At 41.8% G+C, this 22,882-nt stretch overlaps 1 protein-coding gene across 1 annotated transcript in view; it reads right to left on the reverse strand.

The window, feature by feature from the left end:
* Window positions 1-22,882, reverse strand: part of TDRD9 (tudor domain containing 9) — a 141,966-nt gene that overhangs the window by 16,455 nt on the left and 102,629 nt on the right. Inside the window, exons 23-29 of the mRNA XM_067554979.1 lie at window positions 22,389-22,489; window positions 21,541-21,714; window positions 19,788-19,899; window positions 11,474-11,686; window positions 8,375-8,464; window positions 5,548-5,805; window positions 4,906-5,061 (exon numbers count right to left, since the gene is read on the reverse strand). Coding sequence (XP_067411080.1) covers window positions 4,906-5,061; window positions 5,548-5,805; window positions 8,375-8,464; window positions 11,474-11,686; window positions 19,788-19,899; window positions 21,541-21,714; window positions 22,389-22,489 — 1,104 coding nt within the window. The remainder of the gene's footprint in view (window positions 1-4,905; window positions 5,062-5,547; window positions 5,806-8,374; window positions 8,465-11,473; window positions 11,687-19,787; window positions 19,900-21,540; window positions 21,715-22,388; window positions 22,490-22,882) is intronic.

Raw genomic sequence — 22,882 nt, forward strand, 5'->3', positions numbered from 1 at the left:
TGGCACTTTCCAATGAGTTGCAACCATAGCTTCCCTTGGAGCTAAAAAGACAGCAATTTACATTGTTTGGGGTGGCAAAGAGGTCTGCTTCTGGGGATCCCCAAGCCTGGCAGACAATCGTTGAGCTCCTATTCATGAGCTTCCTATTCAGGGAAGTGTTTGCTCAGGGAGTCTGCAATAGTATTCAGTTGGCCTAGAAAACAGATTGTGGAGATTCCTATATGGCAGAAAATCACCAGTTCCACAGCCTTAGTGATTTTGTGCATAAGGACTGTGATTTTGCTCTGCCCTGTCAGTAGACGTAATACATAGCTGCTCTCTTGTCTAACATTACCCTGATGGAGTGAACCTGTATGGTGTAAAGGAAATGTTGGCAAATGTAACTAATTATTCAGATCCAGAATGTTGACCAACAGTGTGACCTCTTGTACAGACCACTTGCCCTGGGCTGTGGCCCTGTAGATGAGCCCCACCCCCAGAAGAGAAGTATCTGTTGTCAGGATCTTCAAGGGTGGGGGATGTGAGAAAGGGGTTCCCAAGCAGACCTTCAGTGAGTCCTTCCACAACCTGATAGAGTTCAGAATATTGAGGTACTGTGATGCATTTGGAGAGATGGTCTATTTGGGGGTATACATCAAGTTTAGCCAGGTCTGAAGGCATCTGAGGTGCGGTCTCACATGAGGCATGATGAATGTGGAGGCTGATGTGGTCCATGTGGACAGTATCTTGCAGTTGCCTGTGGGCTGTATTGTATTGTCAAATTAGACAAGACAAAGTGGAGAATCTCTCTCTTTGGAGACATAGTCACTAGACTTTCTAACTGCCGGAGCTTCTGATGGCTAGAGCCCTGGAGGTTGCAGATTGGACCTTTAGAGCTGATTTACCCATGAGGAGCCAATTGTCCAGGTAAGGGAATAGTGTTATATCCATTGACAGATAGACTGCACTGCTAAGAGAAGTTTTGTGAAGACTTTCTGGGCCATGGAGAGCCATGGTCATGGTGGTGTTCTGAACCGAATTTGAAGTTTAGGAAACATTTGTGGGATAGGTGGATAGCTAAATGAAAATACATGTCCTGGAGGCTGAGGTCGACAAAACATTGGATTGAAGGATGGGATTATAGTGCCTAGCATCACCATTTTGAAGTGCTGTGAAACGATGTAGGTGTTCAGATTTCTTAGGTCAAGGATTGATCTCCATCCTCTACCCCCTTTGGGAACTAGGTAACTGTTGAAATAGGACCTTCTTCCAACAAATTCTGGGGGAATGGCTCAATCTCTTCCAAGAGTAGAAGAGACTGAACCTTTTGTTTCAAGAAATCTTTTGTGAGGAGAGTTCCTGAAGGGGAATGGAGGTCGGGGGGATGAAGGGGGAAGAATAGTGTTGAAGTGGATGGAGTATCCCATGCTGATCACCTCCAAAAAGCCACCTGTCTGAGGTAATTCATGCCCAGGCAGGCAGAAAGTGGGATAGCTGATCTCCAAAGGGGAATTGGATGTAATCATTCAGCACAGGATTAGGTTGCTTGAGGCCCTCGACCAAGATGTCAAAACTGTTTCTTAAAATGTAGATGATGTTGCTGTAGAAGGGAGTGGTTCCCTTTTCTGATGTCTAGATCTCCTCTTCTGAAAGGCTCAAAATCTGGGAAAGGCCTGTTGTGGATTGTACTGGAATGGCCTAGACTGCTGTGACATTTGATACCTTCTAAATTGTCTCTTGGTTGTAGGAACGTAAACTCCCAGTGACTGTAAGTAGCTCTCGAGTTCTTCAGAGTGCGGAGGTAGGAGTCCGTGTCAGAGCTGAAAAGCCCAGGCCCTTCAAAGAGAAAGTCTTCATCTGTATTCTGCATTTCTCTTGGAAGACTGGAGCCAAAATGTTCTCAGATAACTTCAGCTAGGGATTTAGAAGCTGTGTCTGTGGCATCTAGGGCAGATTGGAGGAAGGTTTTGGGTATCAACTGGCCCTCTGAAATTAAATTATTCTCTGGTCCTGTGGCAGATGTTCTATAAAATGAGCGAACATGAAATATATATAGAAGTCATATTTTGCCAACATATTTGTCACATGAAATTGGAGAGCTCCCAAGGAGTAGCTTTTCCTACCCACAAGATATAAGCTCTTTTGAACTCATTTGAACTCTTTATCATAAGAGGGCTGTCTGGAATGGCCCCGTCTATCGCTTTACTACCCATGTCCACCATGAGGGAATTGAGGTAGGGGGAAAAAGGAAATTCTCCATGCCCTTGATTGGAATATAGTACTTTTTAACTTCCCACTTACAGGTGGGCTGGATAATGGCAGGTGTTTGCCAGACAGTGAGAGCAGCTGATAACTGAGCAACATTTATGGGGAGGTGATTTTTCCCTGAGAGATGATATTTTAAAATGTCCACCAAGGAGTGTTGAGACTCCTGGACCGTCTCTAAAGGGATCCCAAGGAATTCAACCAGGTATTTCTCAGGGTCCTGCAAGGCCTGAAAGTGGTCAGCATTACCATCTCTTCTGGGGATGAAGAAGATTTAGCTATAGGGGCAAATTTCCCTCCATCTGGGGGTCATCCTTCTCCTCAGGGTCTCTCAATGCTGAGAGGACATACAGGTACTGAATGATGATTGTGTGGTACCGAATGGCAATCCTGTGGCACCAAAGGTTGTTCAATCGATGCCTGTGAACAATGTCATACTGGCAGGTATTGGGGTCTCTTTCTGGTTGAAACCCTATAAAATTGCTCACTGAGGGTGAAAGAAAGGGTCCCCACACCAATAGTCATAAGCCCTAGGCTATAGCTTCAGGATGTCTTGTGGGGTCTGAAAAAGCTTCAGAATACTGGCTCAAAAGGTGTGGTGGTAAGATGCCGAAAAAGAGCCCTGTACTGAGACCTCAGAGTCTAAAGAATCATCATCCCATGGGCTGTAGGCGGGAGCCTCAGACATAAGTGCCAGTACCAACGGCTGGAGCTCTAACCAGGGGTTCAATCTATCTGAGCAGTACCAAGAAAGTGGCCCTGGTAGAGGACTGTAACAGAGGAGATCTGCTACCTCCAGTATAAACAGGTCGTCCAGGGAAAGAGATTTGGAGGGCTCTGGTATGCAGAAGACTGAACTGAAGCCAGGACCTGGTGTTGCAGAAACAGTGAATGTAGTATTGGTGAGGCTTGCAGAGGAGCTTCTCTTACGGTGGAGCCCTGGTGTAAGGAAAATGATGGTACCAGGGCACGCACAGAAGGCCTGCGTGTATCTCAGTGCCTTGAAGTGTCAGTCGGTACTGAGGTAAACTGTTCTCTGTGCTGTCTCTTAGAAGACTTGTCCACACACTGCTTCTTGTGCAGCACCTTCTTGTGCAGCACTGCTTCTTGTGCTCAGCACTGTGCTCAGATGTCGCCTCAGTTGAATCCCTTGAGGAATATGAGATCTCCTTACAAGCGGGATTTATGGAGTGACCTATCCCTCCTCTCAGGTTCTCAGGAAGGAGAAAGAGGGTTCTTCTTAGAAGTCCTAGTCTCTGAAGGTACTGCTGCCACCCGAGCTGCCTAGAATGTTGAGATTGATGTACTGCAGGGAATATCGAGGACTAGTGAACATTCTTTTAGGAGCTTCAGTCTTGCCTCTCTGAGACCTGCCTTTAAATCCTGTACAGATCTTACACTTAGATGGAACGTGGGTGTTTCCAAGGCAGGAGAGAGAGCTCAAATGCCTGCCACTATAGGGAAAAAACCTGTAGCAGGTCTGACCGGGCTTAAACTCCAGCCTGGTAGTGGACTGAAGGAGAAACAGGGGGAGGGTAACTCCCCCCTTTTAAATGTAAGTAAGTGTCTAAAACTAAAGAAATAAAATAACTAAGAAAATGAAAATAAAGAGTAAACAGCATACAAGAAAAGTGGGAAGCTGAGACTCAACAGACACACAATTGCTACATCTCGAGTCACAGGTGGTTGAGAAAGAACTGAGTGGCAGCGGGTCCATGCCTCCTTATATGCCTTCGTTCGGGGACAGGAGGTGGTGTTCTGTGGAGGCACAGGCATGCAAACACTGCTTTGCATTCTTCAGTTGAGAGTGCATGGATCCACGTGCATCCTATGGAGGCACATCCATAAGGACATATACTTGAAGAAGAATTAATAGTTAATTTGGTCATCACTCAGAGTTGTATGGTTCCCCAAAATGATTAACTCTGGAGTCTGAGATGACCTGTGCCTGCCAATAGTGTGAGTGATGGCACAGAGTGAGGGCAGCCAGCTTCAGCAGTGTTACTGAGCATGCTCAGTCAATGTGAGTATGTGCAGTACAAGCCAAGCAGTAAATCTCGGGGGGGTAGGGGGCGTGGCATGTGACCCCACATGCATCCCCAGCGCATTGCCCATCGGAAGTCTCTCTGATTAACACAGAAGTGCCAGGAGATGCACAAAATTTTAAAAGTAAATTTAAAAGCATCTGTACTGCCTGCATCCCACAGCCTAACTAGGGCTATTCTGCACACAAACCTGGAGTAAATTTTGAATTCCTTCATCATTTATTTTTTAGAATTAAAAACTGATATAAATAGGGGAGAAAAGAGGGAAGCACTTATTTCCTTTAAAATGTTGAGGATAAATTGCTTTTCATATTTGTACCACAAGTTGAAGTCACTCAGTACCTAACACAGAAATCTTAAGACCTCAAAAATTGTTAATTCAGCCTTAACAATTACCTAGGTAATATTTAATCCAGTTCTTTCATTGGTTCACAAATCTATATCCAAGAACCCCACAAATGTATAGTGTCTTATAGCTGAACCTGAAGTTGAAACAATATTAAGGCAGAATATCAAATCTTGTCAGAAAAAAGGCTTTCTATCTTGGGCATAGGCCTAAAACACCAGATCATGTGCTGATCATTTCATACAGAAATAAAACCATTTCGGAAGTTACCTTACAATTTGATGTACCAAATTTATTGGCAGAAAAGCGATTTAACAACATTTCAATGAGGCATTTTTCTTCCTCTCTTGGGTTTTTTGGCGTTACAGATGCATGCTCCTTATTTTTTATTTGTTTTGAATATAATTCTTTGAGTTCATTGCTTTGCTAAATAAAAATGAAAGTGTTAGAACAAATTGTGAAACGTTCAAACTTTTTAAAACTAGAAGAAACTGCGCATATATCTGTGTAGACAAGCAAGTTTGAGTACAAAAAACAGTAATTTGCCTTAACACTTTCCACTGAATCATAAAGCACTTAGTTGACTTTATACAAAACACCCATCTAATTGAAGCATTAAACTCTTCACTGGGGGACATTGGTTTGGAAGAGTCTCAAAAACAGCTTAGTTCTGACCATACTATGATTACTTTAGTATATGTAAACTATCTCAAAGACCAATTATATTAACAACAGTCTTACATATATACATGTACGTTTTGTAATACATACTCTCATTTAAGTACTATCAGAGTTAACCCTGCTTAGCTGTCAAGATCTCAGCTCAATGTATCAGGCCATGAGAAGATGAAATAAATTAGCCCAAGAAACTAAACAGACATGGCAAAACATTGCTTTTTATTTAATACATACTTTTGATTCATATGATTCTTCTGCCAGTTCAGCATAGCCCTCTTCAATGAGCACATCTCGAATATTCACTTCTTTAATTCCTGAGTAACGGTAAACATCCACATGCAGAACACTGTGCAAAACTGAATACACCTTCACTATGAGAGCACAGCCATTTACTAATGAAGCAAATCTTTGGCTAGCACTGTAACTCCACTGCTCTCCACATACAAGAGATTTTGCAGAGGGGCGCATCTTGCATATCTTGAATTCTAAAGCCTAAAACATAACATTGAAGAATGCATGATGGGCTCCAGAAGTGACACATACATTTTGATTTTCTTACCAAAACAATTCAAGTCAGTAACAATAAAAATGATAAACCACTACATGCATAACACTTCCTCCATTAACCACACTGAATTTGTTATTTTACACAGGGAGCTCCTAAGATTGCCATAAAACTATTGGTACAAATCCCATTTTACCAATTGTCACTGCGCATACTTCTACACCAACAACGCTGGAACCGGGGCTGCCAGGGGGTGGCACCCTCACTTTTAAAAGTTGGAGGACCATGACCCCCCACTATTTAACATGGGTGTAGTTTGGGGGAGGGCAGAGAGCAGAATTGTCCTCCCCCCTCCTCCCTCAAACTGGAATCCTTGGGCAGTCGCAGAGCAGTGCAGGCAGGGGCTGCACTTTGTACCGGGGAACCTGATCACCATTATCAGCTCCCCCATCGCGAAGTGTAGCCCATGTCAGCACTGCTCTGCACCTATCTGAGGCTTGCAGTTTGGCGGGGAGGCAATGTCACCTCTCTGATCCCCAAACTATGCCCATGTTAAAAAGTGGGGAGGCATAGCTCCCTACTCCCCCCAGTTCTGGCACCATCGGTCCCCCGATTTCTAGAAAGGTTCCAGTGCCCTTGGTCTACACATTACTGCCCATGTTACATACCACTTCAACCAATAGGACAGTTTCCAATGGTGCATGGGAGGCAGGACTTAACAATTAACAAAAATAATGCATATTTCATAATTCATATAGGTGCATGCAATATTGATTTATCATCCACACAAATTAATCCTATGAGGATTTTCTCCCTGAAAATGTTGCAGCTATTTTAATGAAAATAGCAAAAGTGTAGTGTAATCCCAGAAGGTTTCAGTTACAGATCCTTATAGCAACTGTTTTACCCTTGAAAGTGAAGTGTAAACAGGGTACTCTAATGACATATTTCCATTGCAACCTTTCCATAGTTAAGGTTGCAGATGAGTTTCAATTATAAGACTTATTCTCCTGTACCCACACTCCACAAAGGACTATCGGGATTAATATTGGAAGGTTAGGTCTGAGGCAGAGAGAAATTTTTCTCTACCAAGTTTGAAGGGAATTGAATAAGGGATTCCTAAGTTGTGACATCCTAAAAAAGTATATGTAATATTAATACTTCATAATAAAAAAATAAATACGAGATTCACCCTGTTAAGATCTAATGCACAGGAAAAAAACCCAGCTGGTTCAATTGTAAATTTTAATCAACATTGTACATACTAACATCAGAATGGCATATGTGCTTTCACAGACTTGTACACAGATCATTAAGTGAGGGCTGGACAGCTGAGTTTCAATTTGAAAAAAATTAAGTCTAGTTATTTTATTTGCAAAGATAGATCTAAGTCAAATTTATTTTTTAAAGACTAGCCATCCAGCATGGAAAGTCTATTTTAGAGCTGGTTCAAAGTTCATCATTTAATATTAAAATCAAGTATAACTGAAATGGTTAGATGAAAAACTCAGGTACTGCTTAAGAGGTAAGTTGAACAAAGAGCAGAAAAAGTCAAGTTATCCCAGTTATGATTCCATGAGCATCGAGGGCTTCCACCAGGCACAGGGCTGGCAAAGCTAGTTCATATACAATCCTTTCTACAGTTCCTGGTACAGGGGGTGGGTGTCAGGATTTTAGATAGGGTGCTCTACATTCTAACTATACCCAGCAGGTATATGGTCCATAGGGTACTGTTGTTGGTAGGTGCAAGTTAGATCATATTCCATGCTGCTCCACGATCTAGATTAGAGAATCAGGGAGTAACTGGTTATTAGTTCTCAGCTTCTCCTCATTTTCCCCTCTCAGGAGATCCCTTGGGTGGCTGCATAACAGGATCCTTTGCTTGGAGTTGCCATGAGGTCAGATAAAGCTCCCCAACTGCCTAACCTTCTCTCTCTGAGCCTAGCAGATAAGCAGACAACAGAGCAACCAGAGCTATGATACACCAGGTGGCCAGTGGGGAAGCTGTTGAGCACCTGAGAGTTAAGCTACTAGGGCAATCCAACCCTGTTGCAATTCAAAGCAGCACCTGGGGCTGTATGAAAGACAGGGAAAGATGAACGGAAAGCAGCTGCTCGCTACAGCATCCCCATAAGGACAGGGCTGATTAAAACACTTCAGTTTAAAAGAATTTTTAAGGCATGACTAAGAAAATATTTTCATTTAATAATCAGATACAAATATTGTCCAGACAATAACCCATGAGGACAACACATGGCCCCAAACCACAGCCTGAGCACCACTGCTCTACAATCACATGCGATATAACGCAGCTACATGAAACAAAGTGAGTTATTAAATAGGTCTTCTCTTGGTGGAAAAGATTTAGGCTTCCGAACATACTTTACGGATGACTGGTGATGAAGGCTTTCACATACATTAGATCAGCAAAATATGGTAACCAGTCATGGATCATTACTTGGTAAAGTTTTGTTGAAGCTTAAAAAACCCTTAAACTTCTTGGCCTAGAATATTAAATACATGCATTAAAAAGAAACAAACACCATTTATTATTACCTGAAAAGGAAGCTCTCGAAGATAATTAGGAATTTCCTTTAAAAGATTTAAAAACACTCTTGATCTATTGCCGTAATCTACAAAAAAAACCTTGACAACAAAGAAAGCAATGAAAATATAAGATCAGTGGACATTTTAAAATACTAAATAAAGTGCTAGTTTAGCAGATGTAAGGTAGTAAGCACACAGTGGACCTACTGCAGTATATAAAACTACTTTAATAATTACACATCATCAGATACACAGACAGTCAAGTTCATTAGCACAATACACTATATAACCAACTGAAAAACAAATATTTATAGCAACTACGGAGTCTTGAATAATGGGTTACTGGAGGCAGAATGTGTCAGAAACAACCAGTCAATTTTGTCTTGCCTATTACTACATCTTCTCCTAGGTTACGTATCCATCAATCAAAAACAACTGCTAACTAGAGACAGGATTAAGCAAACTTCTCTCAGAGGCAACAGTCTCTGGCCCACACTAATTATGGACTAGGGGCTGATGATTTAGAATGAAATTTGCATAATCTTGCCTCAAATCAGCGGTGGATGAAGTCACCTACTTGTGATCTCTAGATTGGCAGGTGGCTACTGCACAGACTGGCCTGTAGGGATGAGTGACAGTCCGGGATTACACCCACCCATCCAGAGCAAAAAAAAAAAAAAAAAACCTTAGTGGAAAAGACAGGCTTGTCTCAGGTCCCTGATCAGCTGCTTTGCCTGTCCACTTGCTGACAGGGAGGGCACAAAGATTCCAAGGCTCTGGAAATTTAATGGACTCCTTTAAGGCATGTACTTACAAAATCAGATCAAATTTCATCAACTGATGATGCAATTACAAGTAGTGCCACCATGAAGCTATTAAAGTCACACTCATACTCATACACCTCAGGACTGTCAGGTGGTCCTGGCCAAGAATGCATAGTCAAAAAAAGGGTTGCTAGCTTACCATGAAATTGTCTCTACACTTAAAGGGCACCACATCTATGACGACAGGTGATGGCCTTACAGCAAAGCACAGCCAGCCTATAGCTGAGGCTACACTTCCACCAGGGATAGCCAATAGGCGGACTGCGGGCCAAATGTGGACTACCAGATGCTTTTGAATGGACCCTGAAATCTTTTTATTTACTTATTATTGGGATTTTGTAGTTATTTTCTTTGGAGTCTGGACCTTAACTAAGAAATTTGGACCTTGACACAAAAAAAAAAAAAAATTGACCACCCCGACCTACCTGCTGGCCTGATTCAGACCTCAAACAAGCTTTACCATGAGGAGTGGTTAGCTGTAGCTGGGCATGTAGCTTTCAGGGGAACAATGGTGAGGTGTCATTGCCACAGTGCAATCAAGGCTCTTGCCAGATAGTCAAGGCTCTGGGAAGAGGAACCTTTGGTCACCAGCGAGAGGTAGCATGCAACCGTGCTCAGAAGCCATTGACAAGGACTACACACTGGTCATCCTTTTACATACACTAATGACATACGTTAATGACTCTCTCTCAGCCATTCAAGAAGATTCCACTACCAGGAATTGTTTACAATGAAGGCTTCGCTATAGAAAGCACGTTTGCAATGGGGCTGGACCGACCAAGGAGGACGACCCCACAAGTCACAAGCCCAATTGTTCTAGCACAGCATTTCTCAAACTGTGCGTCAGGACCCCACAGTGGGTCATGACCCCATTTTAATAAGGTTGTCAGGGCCAGCATTAGACTCATGGGCCTGTGGCTGAAGCCTGAGCCCCACCGCCCGTGGCTGCAGCTGAAGCCAGAGGGCTTCAGTCAAGGGTAGCAAGGCTCAGGCTCCGCACTCCCCCACCTGGAGCAGTGGGTCTCAGGCTTCGTTCCCCTCCCCCGTCCGGGGTCACATTGTAATTTTTGTTGTCAGATGGGGGTCGTGGAGCAATGAAGTTTGAGAACCGCTGAAGCAGATTATAAAAGGGGGAATATGACATCATTACAGGACTTCTCTTTCCCCGCAACTCAACATCTGAAGAAGCATCTGGAAGACAAAGAGCTTCGGACTAGGAGGAGAGGTTGTCCCGGGAGGGGAAAGCAGACTCTGGTTGTGAATTGAGAATTGGTAGCCTACTTGTACCATCTCAGAGTGAGATAATTTTTAGATTAAAAATTTTGTTAGTGTGTAGAACTTAGACTGCAATTTTATGTTTATTTCATTTGGTAACTACTTTTAATCTCTTTACATTTGCCACTTACAATCACTTAAAATCTATTTTCCTGTAGTTAATAAACTTGTTTAATGTTTTCTCTCAACTAGAGTGATCTTGAATTGGAGTGTCTAAAAATCTTAGCTCAGTAACAAAAGATGTTGCATGTCTTCCCCACAATGAGCGGGGGAGTGAACTTATTAATGTAATTTGGGCGACAGACTCCTTTTGGTGCAGTTCTTGGAAACTGCAGGGAGGTAACTGGCTGTCAGTTTACTTTTCGGTGGATTCATGAGTGGCTGGCAAAGCACTTATAGAACTCAGTTGGGTATGTCTCTGTCTGTAGATGGCTGTGTAAGTGTAGCTTGCTGACAGCATCATCAGAGTGAGAGGCAACCCACGTTAACATTCAAGCAATATAGCCGGGTTTTGTGCTCTGCATGTCATTGGGCTAGGTGATAACAGTGCCTGGAGGGGCTTGCTACTTGTCACTAGCAAGACATTATGAGGGAGAGTGAAGAGGGCACAGCGTTCCCACAGTTTTCAGGTTGCACCCCGGGGGACCCCGTCATACTTATAATTTCATTATTTGGCACGTTCTTCCAAACTATAGCTCTTGTACTCACAGCTGTTTTCAACTTTTCATTTGCTACCTTCTACTTCAGCACACATTACTACACTACCCACTTTTCTCTCTTATCAAAATTGTCTTTCAGTGTCACAAAGTGACAATTTCCCTGTTGTGTTCTGACTGATCATTCATTTCAGCCTGTGGTACTTATGCTAAGGTTTGGTTTTAACTGTGGTTTTATACATTTGTTTACTTTATAAAGAAGTTTGTATTTGTCACAAAAGTATTTCATTAAAAATATGAAGCTACAAGATTAGTAATCCAATTACTTCTTACCATTCAATGACATAACATACCTCAGCAGAATCTCCAGAAACATACAAGATCTGGGCTCTATAGTATCTTTTGTTTTCCAAATCAGTAAACTGTGCCAAACAAACTAAATCCGGATATGGACGCACTGGCAGAGGCATCAGGTCCAACTGGTTAATCTCAGCAGTAAGACTTTCAAGATGAATCATATTTTTTTCATCTATTTGGTAACCCCAGAAGTGTCCAACTTCCACCACCTAAAAACACCAGGATATAGTTTGCTACAATATTTTGAATGTTTTAAATAATCTTTTTATATTAATAAAAAGCATATGAAATCAGATTTTCTTTGAATACTGGAAAACATCAAACTTTTTTGTAGTTACACAGCATCCCAGAAAAAATACAGTAAAGCTTGCTTAATCCTGAAAAGCATTTACAGTAATAGTAGTTGGTTTGGGTTTTTTGTAAACTACTGGTGTATTTCTTAAGCAATGAAGCATAACCGTCACACCTATATTTACACCAGATACTGTAAATAAGAGACCTATTTGTCATCATATGAGCATTGTTGTAATATCTGACATTCCATGAGGTGAAGATCAGGCATGTTGGCAGAGTAGATTGATTTAAATCTTCAATTTTAATCTTATTTTGTATTTGTACTCTTTTAGTTATTTTCCTAAAGAGAGGTTAATTCTCATTGCTGGGAGCCCTTAAGACATGTTGGTTTACAACTTAATATAGCCTTGACACTAAATTTGGTACTTACTTTTGTTAACCAGGAGAATACACTATATCCATACACATTTAAGCTATTATATAGCTTTATATACATTTATTCAGATTCTTAATGTTTACATTGTTACATTAGAAAGTGGTGGATGATGCATTTCTTCTTTATTAGATGACAAATTCTGTGTGTAATCTTTTGTTTTGTATTTAAAACTGATTTATTAAACAAAGGAATTATCTATCAGTAGTAAAATAAACTGAATGACTGTTTCTGGTAACCATGTCATTCAAGATTTTAGAACTAGTGAATCTCATCATCTCACAGCTTCCTTTTATTCATAGATTGGAAGAGAAAAAACAAGCTTTCCTGCTTTTGCAACTCCCAACTGGTTTCTCAACTTTGAATTAGCTAATTATTGAACTGAAGCAACAGAATAAACTCTCAGCACCTACAGAAGAGGCTGCTGCTGTCAATAGCTAGTTTAGTACCTCAATATATTCCTGTTTCAGAATTTAGCCAATGACATCCAGTAGTTCAGTGATTTGACTTTCCTAAAAAATTGAGCAGCAAACATGTACTGACTATTTAACTTAAATGACTTCAACAGATTATAGTAATGCTAGGTGTTAACACGAGTTTCTCATATTTTCACATTTAATTTTAAATAGGTTTATTTTTAAAAAGAAAAATGTATTCAATTTAAAATTTTAAAAATCCTCTTTTTATTTAAATAATTCATCAATCTCTATCAACCCTATAAAAACCCTATAAAAAAGTATGATTCTGGTGCTTGTACTGTTCAATTACAAAATTATTTTTAAAAATTTAAATATTTTGGGGATTTAAAAATAATGAAGTGTCCCACTCCCAAAATAACAGGAAATCTATGTTAGTTGCATTGCTGTAAGCAATTTCTTTCTGAAAAGATATTAAAATGTTCTCTTTTAAAACGTGTATGCAGGCCATGTCCAAATCTTGCAGTATTTTCTTCCATAATATCTCCAAGATAAAACCTCTATGGACACAATTAAAAAAAACAACACATACTAGTCCAGAGCCTTATTTCCCATTTTGATTACTTCAAGTTCCTCCTCTCCGGTCTTCTTGACACACACCTTACCCCAACCAGGTCTATTAAAAATGTTGTTGCTACGATCCATCTTCATGGACCATTGTTGAGATCATGTTGATCCCCAGCCTGAATTCCTTCTACAGGCCAACTACCCAACATTCTTTTCCGTCTTCTTGCCTTGCTGGGACCTGCCTTTTGCTCTCCAGACAAAGGGGAATTAATGGACTACAGGGCATATTCCCTGCATTGCTCCATGTAACCAGACATCAGCAAGTTGAGGAGCTAGAGCTGAGCATAGGTTCCAGCCAAAGAGCAGGCACACCCAAAATTGTAGACCTGGGAGCAGAGGTACTTCAGCACAGAATCCAAGGCCTGGGGAGCAGAAGAGGTGAGCACTGAAGCCAGATCCAAGCTTACCACTTGCCCGTGACACATGGAGGAAGGCAGTTGTGAGCTGGAACACATCATGGGAGCAATGCTGCAAGGAGTGAAGCCAGGCCTGCTGGAGAGTACAGCAAAACACATCTGGAAAAGATCTGTGTGTATTGTGCATGCGTTATCAGAACAAAGATCTGTATGTATTGTGCATGCATTATCAGTACACTTTTATACAGGAGTGAAACATGAACCTTACTCTCATCAGGAAAAAAGGCTCAACAGCTTTCATATGGGTTGTCTTAGCCAAATTTTTGGAATCTCCTGGAGGGACAGTCACCAACACTGAGGTGCTCAAACAGGCCAACATACCCAGTCTGCAAACACTCCTTAAACAGAGAAGCCTCCGCTCGCTTGGGCACGTGTGCCAAAAGAATGATGAGCATATCCGAAAGGACATCCTCTACAGTGAACTGGCATTTGGAAAAAGACCTAAAGGACACCCAAATTGCATTTCAAGGATATGTGCAAGCGAGACCTTAAAGAAATGGACGTGGATATGGATAACTAGGAAGCCACACTCAGGACCACAGCCTTTGGAAACAAGAGCTCAATAAAGGTCTACAAAGCTATGAGAGGAAGAAGTCCCGCTTAGCAGACGAGAAAAGAGCTCACAGAAAGCAGAGCCCAAAGAGCCGAAACACCACCTTTAAATGTGACAAATGCGGCAGAGATGGTCTCTCTGAAAGGAGTCTCTTCAGCCATAGTTGCAGCTTCCATAAAACCAACTGAGCACATTTTTTTTTTTTTTTTTAAACTTCTCAGGGGCGCATACATGTGGTCTCTTGAGACCGAAGGATGCCTACTACTACTAAACTGGCTGAACCGTTTATGTTTCCAGGTAAAAAGAACATCCAAATATTAACAGCAACGTTTATTTTATTTTGCTGCTACTAGGTAATTTAAATCCTAAAGTTAGTAATAAACAAAGTGTAGTTACTGTGTGCTCTAACTGCAGTTCTTTGAGATGTGCTGTCCATCTGCACATTCCATTGATTGTGCACATGCGCCTCACGTGGTAGAGATCGGAGTCATTTTGGCCAGCAGTACCTGTGGGGCACACGCACACTCTCCAGTCATTGTGCCCCAATGCGAGGGCATATAAGGGCAAGGTGCAGCCACTACCATTTTGTTCCTTTTCACTGCAGAACTCCTTCGACGACTCCGTGGTAGGGGTAATGGAAGGGTGGTTCATGGAATGTGCATATGGACAATACTTCTTCAAGAACTCCAGGTGCTGTACGTGGTAAGTAACTTCCCTTCTCCTTCAAGTGACTGTCCATCTGCACTGTTGGTGACTTATTATGTAAAAGAGGTGGGAGCTCAGCATAATTTAATAGTGACAGGACAGCTTTACAGGACAGCTTTACCAAATGCAGAATCAGATCTAGAGACTTCATCTAAGCATAATGCTGAATAAACATATGGACTGATGCCCAAATAGGTGCCTTAAAAATGTCTAATAGTGGTAAGTTTCTGAGTGATGCTCTTGATGTCATTTGCACTCTAGTGGAGTGTGTTCTAATTATGTGACAGAGTGTACCAAGCCCTTTGAGGCTCCCTGCTGGAGGCCTTGTGGTCCTACCACACTCCACCTCAGAAAAAGAGCAATGAAAGTGGGTCCCACAGGCCTGCCTAGAAAAGCCTACTGCTATAGCCATCTCCTCTTGTGGAAATACTATTATTTTCCAGATAGTTCTGAAGACCTCTGGTGGCAGATGTATGGCTGGACTGGTCTCTGTGAAGGATATTGCTGTTTCCCCTCAATGGATTTTGATCTGAACAACTGCAGATTTTCCACTGTGGGTTGTACTGTTCTGGGGAATCCCAATCCCTGAAGCCATGAGGCCTAGGGCATAACAATAACCATTGTTACTGATCTGGCAGCCATCTCTATCACATCCAATGCCTCTTGGATACTGGTCCTGGATACAAGTTGGCCTCAGTAACCAGTGATGTAAATTCATCATAAGCATCACTCGGAGTGGACCCATACTTCAGAAAAAAGGATTGGAGGCATTTGATGTGCGATTTCGTGCAAGAGTGATCCTTGTGCACAAGACCAGGAGGCCCAGTGGCTGAAGACACTGAGTTTTGGTTGGGCTCCTGCACTTGAACAGCCTGGATATCAGATCCTAAATCTTGCAGAATCTGTCACGTGATGGGTAGATCTGCACCACTGAAGGGTCTAGCTCCACACCCAGGTAAATAATCCTTTGTCAAGGCAAACAAGAACTTTTCTTGGTATTTATCATGAATCCATGAGGAAGAGGAGATGTAGGAGATTTACAGTCTAGATTGTAACACTGGGTATGAGATGGAACTCCGATTACAATGTCATCCAGGAAGGGATACAGATGAATACCTTGGGATCCAAGGCTGGCTATGATCATCTCCAGCATCTTCATAAGTACCCTGGAGGCTGAGGAGAAACCAAATGACAGAGATTGGTACTGGTCATGATGCATACTGTAATCAAATCTCAGGAGCCTGTTGTGGCAGGGATGCACTGGAACACGAAGGTATGCATCTGACAAATCCACCGAGGTTAGGAAATCCTTTGATACAGGGAAATCACTATGGAAGCTAGAGGGTCTCCATCTGGAACTTCATTTTCTTCATCCATTTGTTGAGTCTTTTCAGATTGAGGATGGCCCTGACTCCACCAGTGCACTTCTGAACAATGAAGAAAATGAAGTCAAACCCTGAGAAGCATTCTGGGGAAACTCCTATTGCTCTAGGAGATGGGAGATCTCATTCTGGATGAGCTCACACTTTGTGGCATCGCTGGTGACAGGAAACTGGATGAAGAAGGGATGGAGTGGAGCACTTCGTTTGAGTGCTCTGTGGTGCACTGTCTCTTGCACTCCCTTGTCTATGGCAGAAGCAAACCATTCCTCTGAAAAGTGGGAAATTCTGCCTCCCAAGCTCAGGTCTGGGCAGAGGTATATTCACTCAGTCATAATGAGCCCTTGAAGATTGTGGGAGAACCTCAAGTTTTTCCGCATGCTCCACTGCAAAGTTTTCCCTTGGTGTGCCTGATACCTTTCTGCTGGAATGTCTGTGAGGAAAAGAGATGAAAGGAGCATCTCTGTCTGATTATGGGTTTGGATTCCCTTCTTACAGGACTAAGTGGAGAGTGGAGGGACTGTTCAGATTTGGCAGCCTTTTTAGCCACTATGTTATCCAATTTTTCTCCAAAGAGAGCACCTATGAATTTAGAGGCGCACAGGATTTGTTAAGAGTGTCTACGTTCCAGGGACAAAGCCAGACATGTCTTTCAACCACTGAAGGGGACTCCATGGCTTTGGCAGAAAACCTGATAGCATCCATTAAAGCATCTGCCACCAACACTGTGGCTGGGAAGATTTTCTTAGATATAGACTTAAAAGTCTGATTGGTCTCTGACTGTAAGGGCTTTAAGGTCCTCCAGCCATGACATTGTGGCTCGAACAAAGCATATGGCTGCCAGGCTGCAAGAGTGGCTGAGGAAGCATCAAAACCCCTTCTAAGGATGGCTTCCATCTTTCTATCAGTTGCATCATTGAGGAAGAAATCCCCTTTGGATTGAATAACCATATCCTTTGCTAGACATATTACAGCACCATTGACCTTAGGCACATTTGTGAGAGCATTCTTTGGCTCTTGCAGATTGCAGAATCTGAGAACATGACTGTTAATGAGTTTGCCCTTTTCAGGAGATTCCCACTCCTTTCTGATTACCACCTCAAAAAGATGGGTACAAAGAAAATCCTGCCTCAGGAGAGGATTTGGAAGGGAGGTATTTGCTCCGAGTCTTGTCCTCGAGGGCCTATTTTGGTTGGATCTATAATCACAGATACATATTTTTTGCACATGGTTTCAAACTTCTCAGGGGGAAAATGCCTTTGTTGATTCTGCTCAGAATCATTCTGATAAGCTGACCTTCCTCTGTAAAAGGAGGAGGTGTCTGAGTCAGATGATGAATACCTTTACAAAAAATAAAAAGGTACAAAAAAACCTAAAATACCCTTTTTGTTGTTCTTTGAATTTTTTGCATGCTTTACAGGCATGATGGCCAGCTACACCCTGAGGAGTGTCTTATGTGGTTGACCTTGCGCAGGGCCTTGAGCCCTCTAGAAATTTCTTCCTTGAGTCCTCCACCTGTAGGTTTCCCACTCCCCAAGGTCAGGGAATGGGGACTCACTGCCAGAGTTTCCTGACTCAAACTGGGAGGATGGGGAGTGGACTGTGAGTCCTGCTTCTCTTCTCAGAGACTTAAGACTCATGTCAGAGCTTAGAGTAGGACTGAGATCCCTGCTAAGGTTGTGTCCTTGTAGTTCTGAATGGACACAGACCACCTGGGCCAGCTAAATGAAGTCCTCTTCATCCTTAAGGCCTCTTCCTGAGTTGCTCTGAGTCCTCTGGTCAGGTTTTTGTGGTGGAGTATCAGCTTCAAGGCAGGTGGGTGGGGAGAATATGGGTCCCAAAATACCTGTCCAACTCAAAGCTCCATGCCCCAGCAATGCTAGGGTCAGTTGGCTGAGAATAGGCAGAGAATGATTTGCACACTGTAGAGCCTGTTAAAGCTGCCTCACAGACAGAGCATCTTTTAGGCTCAGCCCAGTGCTTGGGTAGCTGCTCTGCTTTCCCTAAAAGGGGGCAGAGTAGCACAGCAGAGAGGCACTGCAGCGAAGACTCTGTGTGGCTTCAGCCACAGAGTGCTAAATACCCAGTCCAGGTGACGGACAGAACAAAGAAAACCACTCACTACTGCCCAAAAACAAAACAAAAAATTTAGAAAGCAAAGGAAAGGTCAGGAGCAAAGAGAACCATCGCTGACTGGTGCCGCAAAGGCAGAAGTTCTGGCAGCAGGCCGGAAAAGAGGACATGGCTAGCAGAAGCTGTGCTACAGCTTTGAACTGCCTCCAGAAGCTGCAGATAGGATGGGAATAGCCCTCATGCAGCAGAATAGTGAGAGACACTGGACTGCAGAAGTGCTGGGTTGCAGCACTGAATGCTTCGGTGTCACAGGGCTGGAACCGGCTCAGCACCGAGTTTCAGCAGGAGCCGTTGTGAGCTGCGAAGTCCACCATGGGGAGCTCCCTGCAGTATGAGGGTGATGCCTCTGTTGTAGTCAGGAGTGACTGTTCAAGTTGGAGCTCTCAGAGTCAACAAGCCCGGGCTTCTGAAGGCCCTTGTACGTGGGTGGGTGGGTGGGTGGGTGTAAACTAGAGAACTTGGCTTGGAAGCTGGTCTCATTCACTTTGTCACTAGGAAGACATGAAGTCAGGCCTCCCTGTCCTTCCTAGTTTTGGAGCTGAAGGACTTACAATTCACACATGTACTGGGAATGTGCATCTCTCCCAGATAATAGAGGCACTTTGAGTGTCCCTCTGAAGCTGGAATAGTTCTCTCACATGAGGGACAGGGTTTAAACCTGGGTGAGCTGGATGACATCAGAGCGAATAACTAATAAAGGTTGCAACAGGCAAACCAACTAGTAACTACTAAACTGTTAATTACTAACATCTTATTTGTAACTAGGTAGCTACGGCTATCAAGAAGGCTGCCAGTCTCTTGGACTCCGTGTCTAAGCCATGAGGTGGTTAGAAGAGCTGAATGGTAGCTGGCGTGCCCTGTTTTATATGCCCGCACAGCACAGCATGAGGACTGGAGAGCATATGCATACCCTACTGCTACTGATGGCCAAAAGATACTGATCTCTTACACAAGGTGCATGTGCCCCATCAGTAGAATAGGCATATGGACAATCACACAAAGGAGGACTTAAGGTTACGTAAAAAGTTATTGAAAAGTTATATCTAGTTATAATGTATTTGCTTTTTAAATTTTACTTCCACTTACTGTTTGCTTCCAGTAGCTCCCAAAATGTGCTAGTGGTTGTACAAACACACAGGAAGGCACTTCTCATGCCTTACAATATTGAGTCTATTGTTTATGTACAAATGTTTTAAATTTGACAGAAGATGCTTATTTGCCCAAATGATCTTTCTCCATGGAAAAAAGTTTCAAACCCCTCCTCCACTATTTCCAATATTTATCTGTTTGTAGAGAAGAATATTTAAAAGATTTATTAGGTATGGTCAGCATTTTAGTTATAGAATTTTCCTACCTCTGTGACATGGATGGACAAGGAAAGGCCTGTGATTGCCTGTGTCTGTTCCAGAGCACCAAATGAGCTTTGCATAGGAGTTACTGTCTGCTTCTGAAAGTCCACATTTACTCTAAAAAACATAATTGAATATAAATATAATCCTTCTGAGCACTAAGTTCTGCGATTTTTCAGAAGTGAGAATTTAAAGTTTGGTTTAATAAAAATGAACCTGAGTAACTTTCTACCTGGGCGTAAAACAAAGTTGAGACACTCATACCTAGGAAGAAAGATATGGCCTTAAAATGTACATATACAGTATGGTCTGTGCTTAAAATTAAAAAAAAAAAGGTAGAATGGGTGAGGTCTATGAAAATCAAACAGACCATTGAGAAATTGTGTGTTATGTGCCTGCTATGGCATAACAAAATTATACATGTGAAGTAGCAGCTGTCCTACAAATTCTTATAAAGCCTAGATTTAACTATTGAGTTTTCCACTATGGCATCACTTTTGAGATTAAGTGATGAAAAAAAATATTTAGGTTAATTACACTAAGGATAAATTCCAAAATATTCTCTTTTTAGAACATAAAAGTTGCCAAAAATTGACAAGAGTTAAGAAATTCAACATTAACCCTCTGACCTAGATGGCCTGCCTAGGCTTCTTCAGGTGCTTTAATAATTAATATTCATATGGCTCTAACCAATAATTTTATGGGCTACATAAGCTTTGTTTAAAAGTCAGTATAATCAATGGGAGCTGCATGCACAGGCACTCTTAAGGGCATAATTCTGCCTTCAGCAATTTTAATATTTTAAAATATTAAATCCAAACTTTATGGACTAATTTCAGAGATGCAGCTGAACAGGAACATTTGGCAGTGAGCTGTTTCAGCAAGTTGTGTCTAAGAACAGGGCAGAGTACCAGGGTTGGTACACAACCCAGCTATTTTACACAGGGCAAGAAAAGTTTGGCAGAACATTTTCTCTGGGACCACTGGACATAGCTTACCCAAGTGGTCTACACTTTGTCTGACAGATTCTCCATAGGAGAATAAAAAGTGTTTGCCTGGAAATTTTATGAAGGTTTGTTCATTTGTTCTTAAGACTGGTTAAGCATTGCCGAATGCCATGAGTCCCTGTGGAGGTGTCAAGATATAGAAGGATACCGACAGAGCCTGCAAGCAACAGGGGGATGAACACCAATTCTGCATCCCCTGCCACCAAAAGATTCCTTCCCGTAATGTCCCCAATGTGCTACTGCTACTCCTCCCTTTTGGTCTTCAGGTACCCCCCTCAACTATCACTACACACGTACGCACCTTCTGCTCACAACCTCATAACTCCATATAGCACAAGGCAGATGGGTAAGAACTCTGCAGGTTTTGAATATGCATTCATACTGCTTTTAATCAACAAAATACCCTCAAAATAGCCCCAAAACTATTCATACACACTAAAGTCCCCACTAACAAGAAATATAAATTTGAGGTTTCTAGGGTCATGCCATTTTTAAGTTATAAGTAGCCCCCCCAAAAAAGGTGTCCAATTAGTGATTTCACCACAAATTTCTCTATTTAACACTCTGTTCATAGTCATCTAAACCCTCCAGAATAATTCTGCCCTGGCATAAGATTATGCCTTTGATACCTGAAGTGGATTGGTTTAATTTTGGTGATGACAGAGGCAGTTCACAGTTGATTTTAAAATAAAATAGAGGCCTTGTTCCAACCTAAGACTATGAAGAGACTAGTCTCTCCATTATGCAGTACCTTGCGTGTCTCAATCCCATAAATGTCACTCCTTCCATTTTTCCTTCAATCTCTTCGGGAAGATGAACACTGAGTTCAAGTGGAATTCTCAGCTGCGACATTTTAAGTGCCATATACACTGCAGGAAGAGTTTTAAACCGTTCTGCTGGATTACGAGAGAACTCCACAAAGGCTCTATTTAAAAAACAAACAAACACACACACACCCTACAGTAGGTACTTTATTTGAAAAAAGGGGGTCAGTTCTTCTCCTAACCCACTTCAGAGCTGGTCAAAGGAATGCAAAAATGTTTGTAGTCTTACAACCACTGCTCAATCTGTCCTATGTACCACCTTTAGAACATTTTTACATACAATTGGAGATAAAATGAAATTATTCCAGCATGCTCAAGAACATACTAAAATTATTATGTAAATGCAGACATCACAACATAAATAGAAAGAGTATTGGGAAGGTACAACAGAATTAATCATGAAGGTGATGAAACCTGAACAAGGGGCAGAGAAAAGCAATGCTACCCAGGTTCTTAAATATTGGCAGCTTTTTTAGGGGGCTACTGTTACACAGAAGAAAAAGAAACCAGGAGCTACTGTTAGAAACAGAAGACAACAATGGGTAAAAAAGGCTGTTTTTTCTACTGCTAGCTAATAAACGTGTACTCAGCCTCAAGCCTGGTTCTCACACTTTCCCCATTTTCAATGTACATATCTCCTCAACAAGTTATGCAGATCAAACTTTGATCACCAGATAGATTACAGAGTAACAAAGGCAGTGACATGATTTTTAAATCAATCTCCACTCATTTATTCATAATTATGACTTATATAAAATAATTCATTTTTACTTACTTTGTTCCATCATATGCAATGGATTTTACTTGACCACACTGTCTAAATAGTGACTGCAGATGTTTATAGTATAGGAAACCATAGGCAGGAATGTTCTTCAACTGTTATGAAAAATAAAGTTAATATTTGCAGTTTTAAAAATTTTAATGGATTATGCATTTAGCTTTGAAGTATTTGCCTTTTCTAATACTCAAGAGAGATGCAATATTTATATCTGTAGGAAGGCCATCAAAATTACGATGTTATTTTGGATAAATATAGATTTTGTATCTAACAATTCATTTCAAAATAAGTACCCCAAAGTTCCAAGAATGTGTGATTAACGCTGCCCTGCTTCCTCCAAAGTAATGCTCAGCATAGTCAAGAGCACAACATAAGTATTCTAAATAGATGTATGTGACACGCTGTACCCCATGTACACCCTTATAGTGTGATTGTGTATCATTCATGTTCACCCTTATAGTGTAACTGTGTATTGTCTAATGCAAAGTATG

The sequence above is a fragment of the Emydura macquarii genome, unplaced genomic scaffold (assembly GCF_026122565.2).
Source record: "Emydura macquarii macquarii isolate MOO-44397 ecotype Brisbane River unplaced genomic scaffold, CSIRO-AGI_Emac_v2 contig_1551, whole genome shotgun sequence".
Classification (NCBI taxonomy): Eukaryota; Metazoa; Chordata; order Testudines; family Chelidae; genus Emydura; species Emydura macquarii.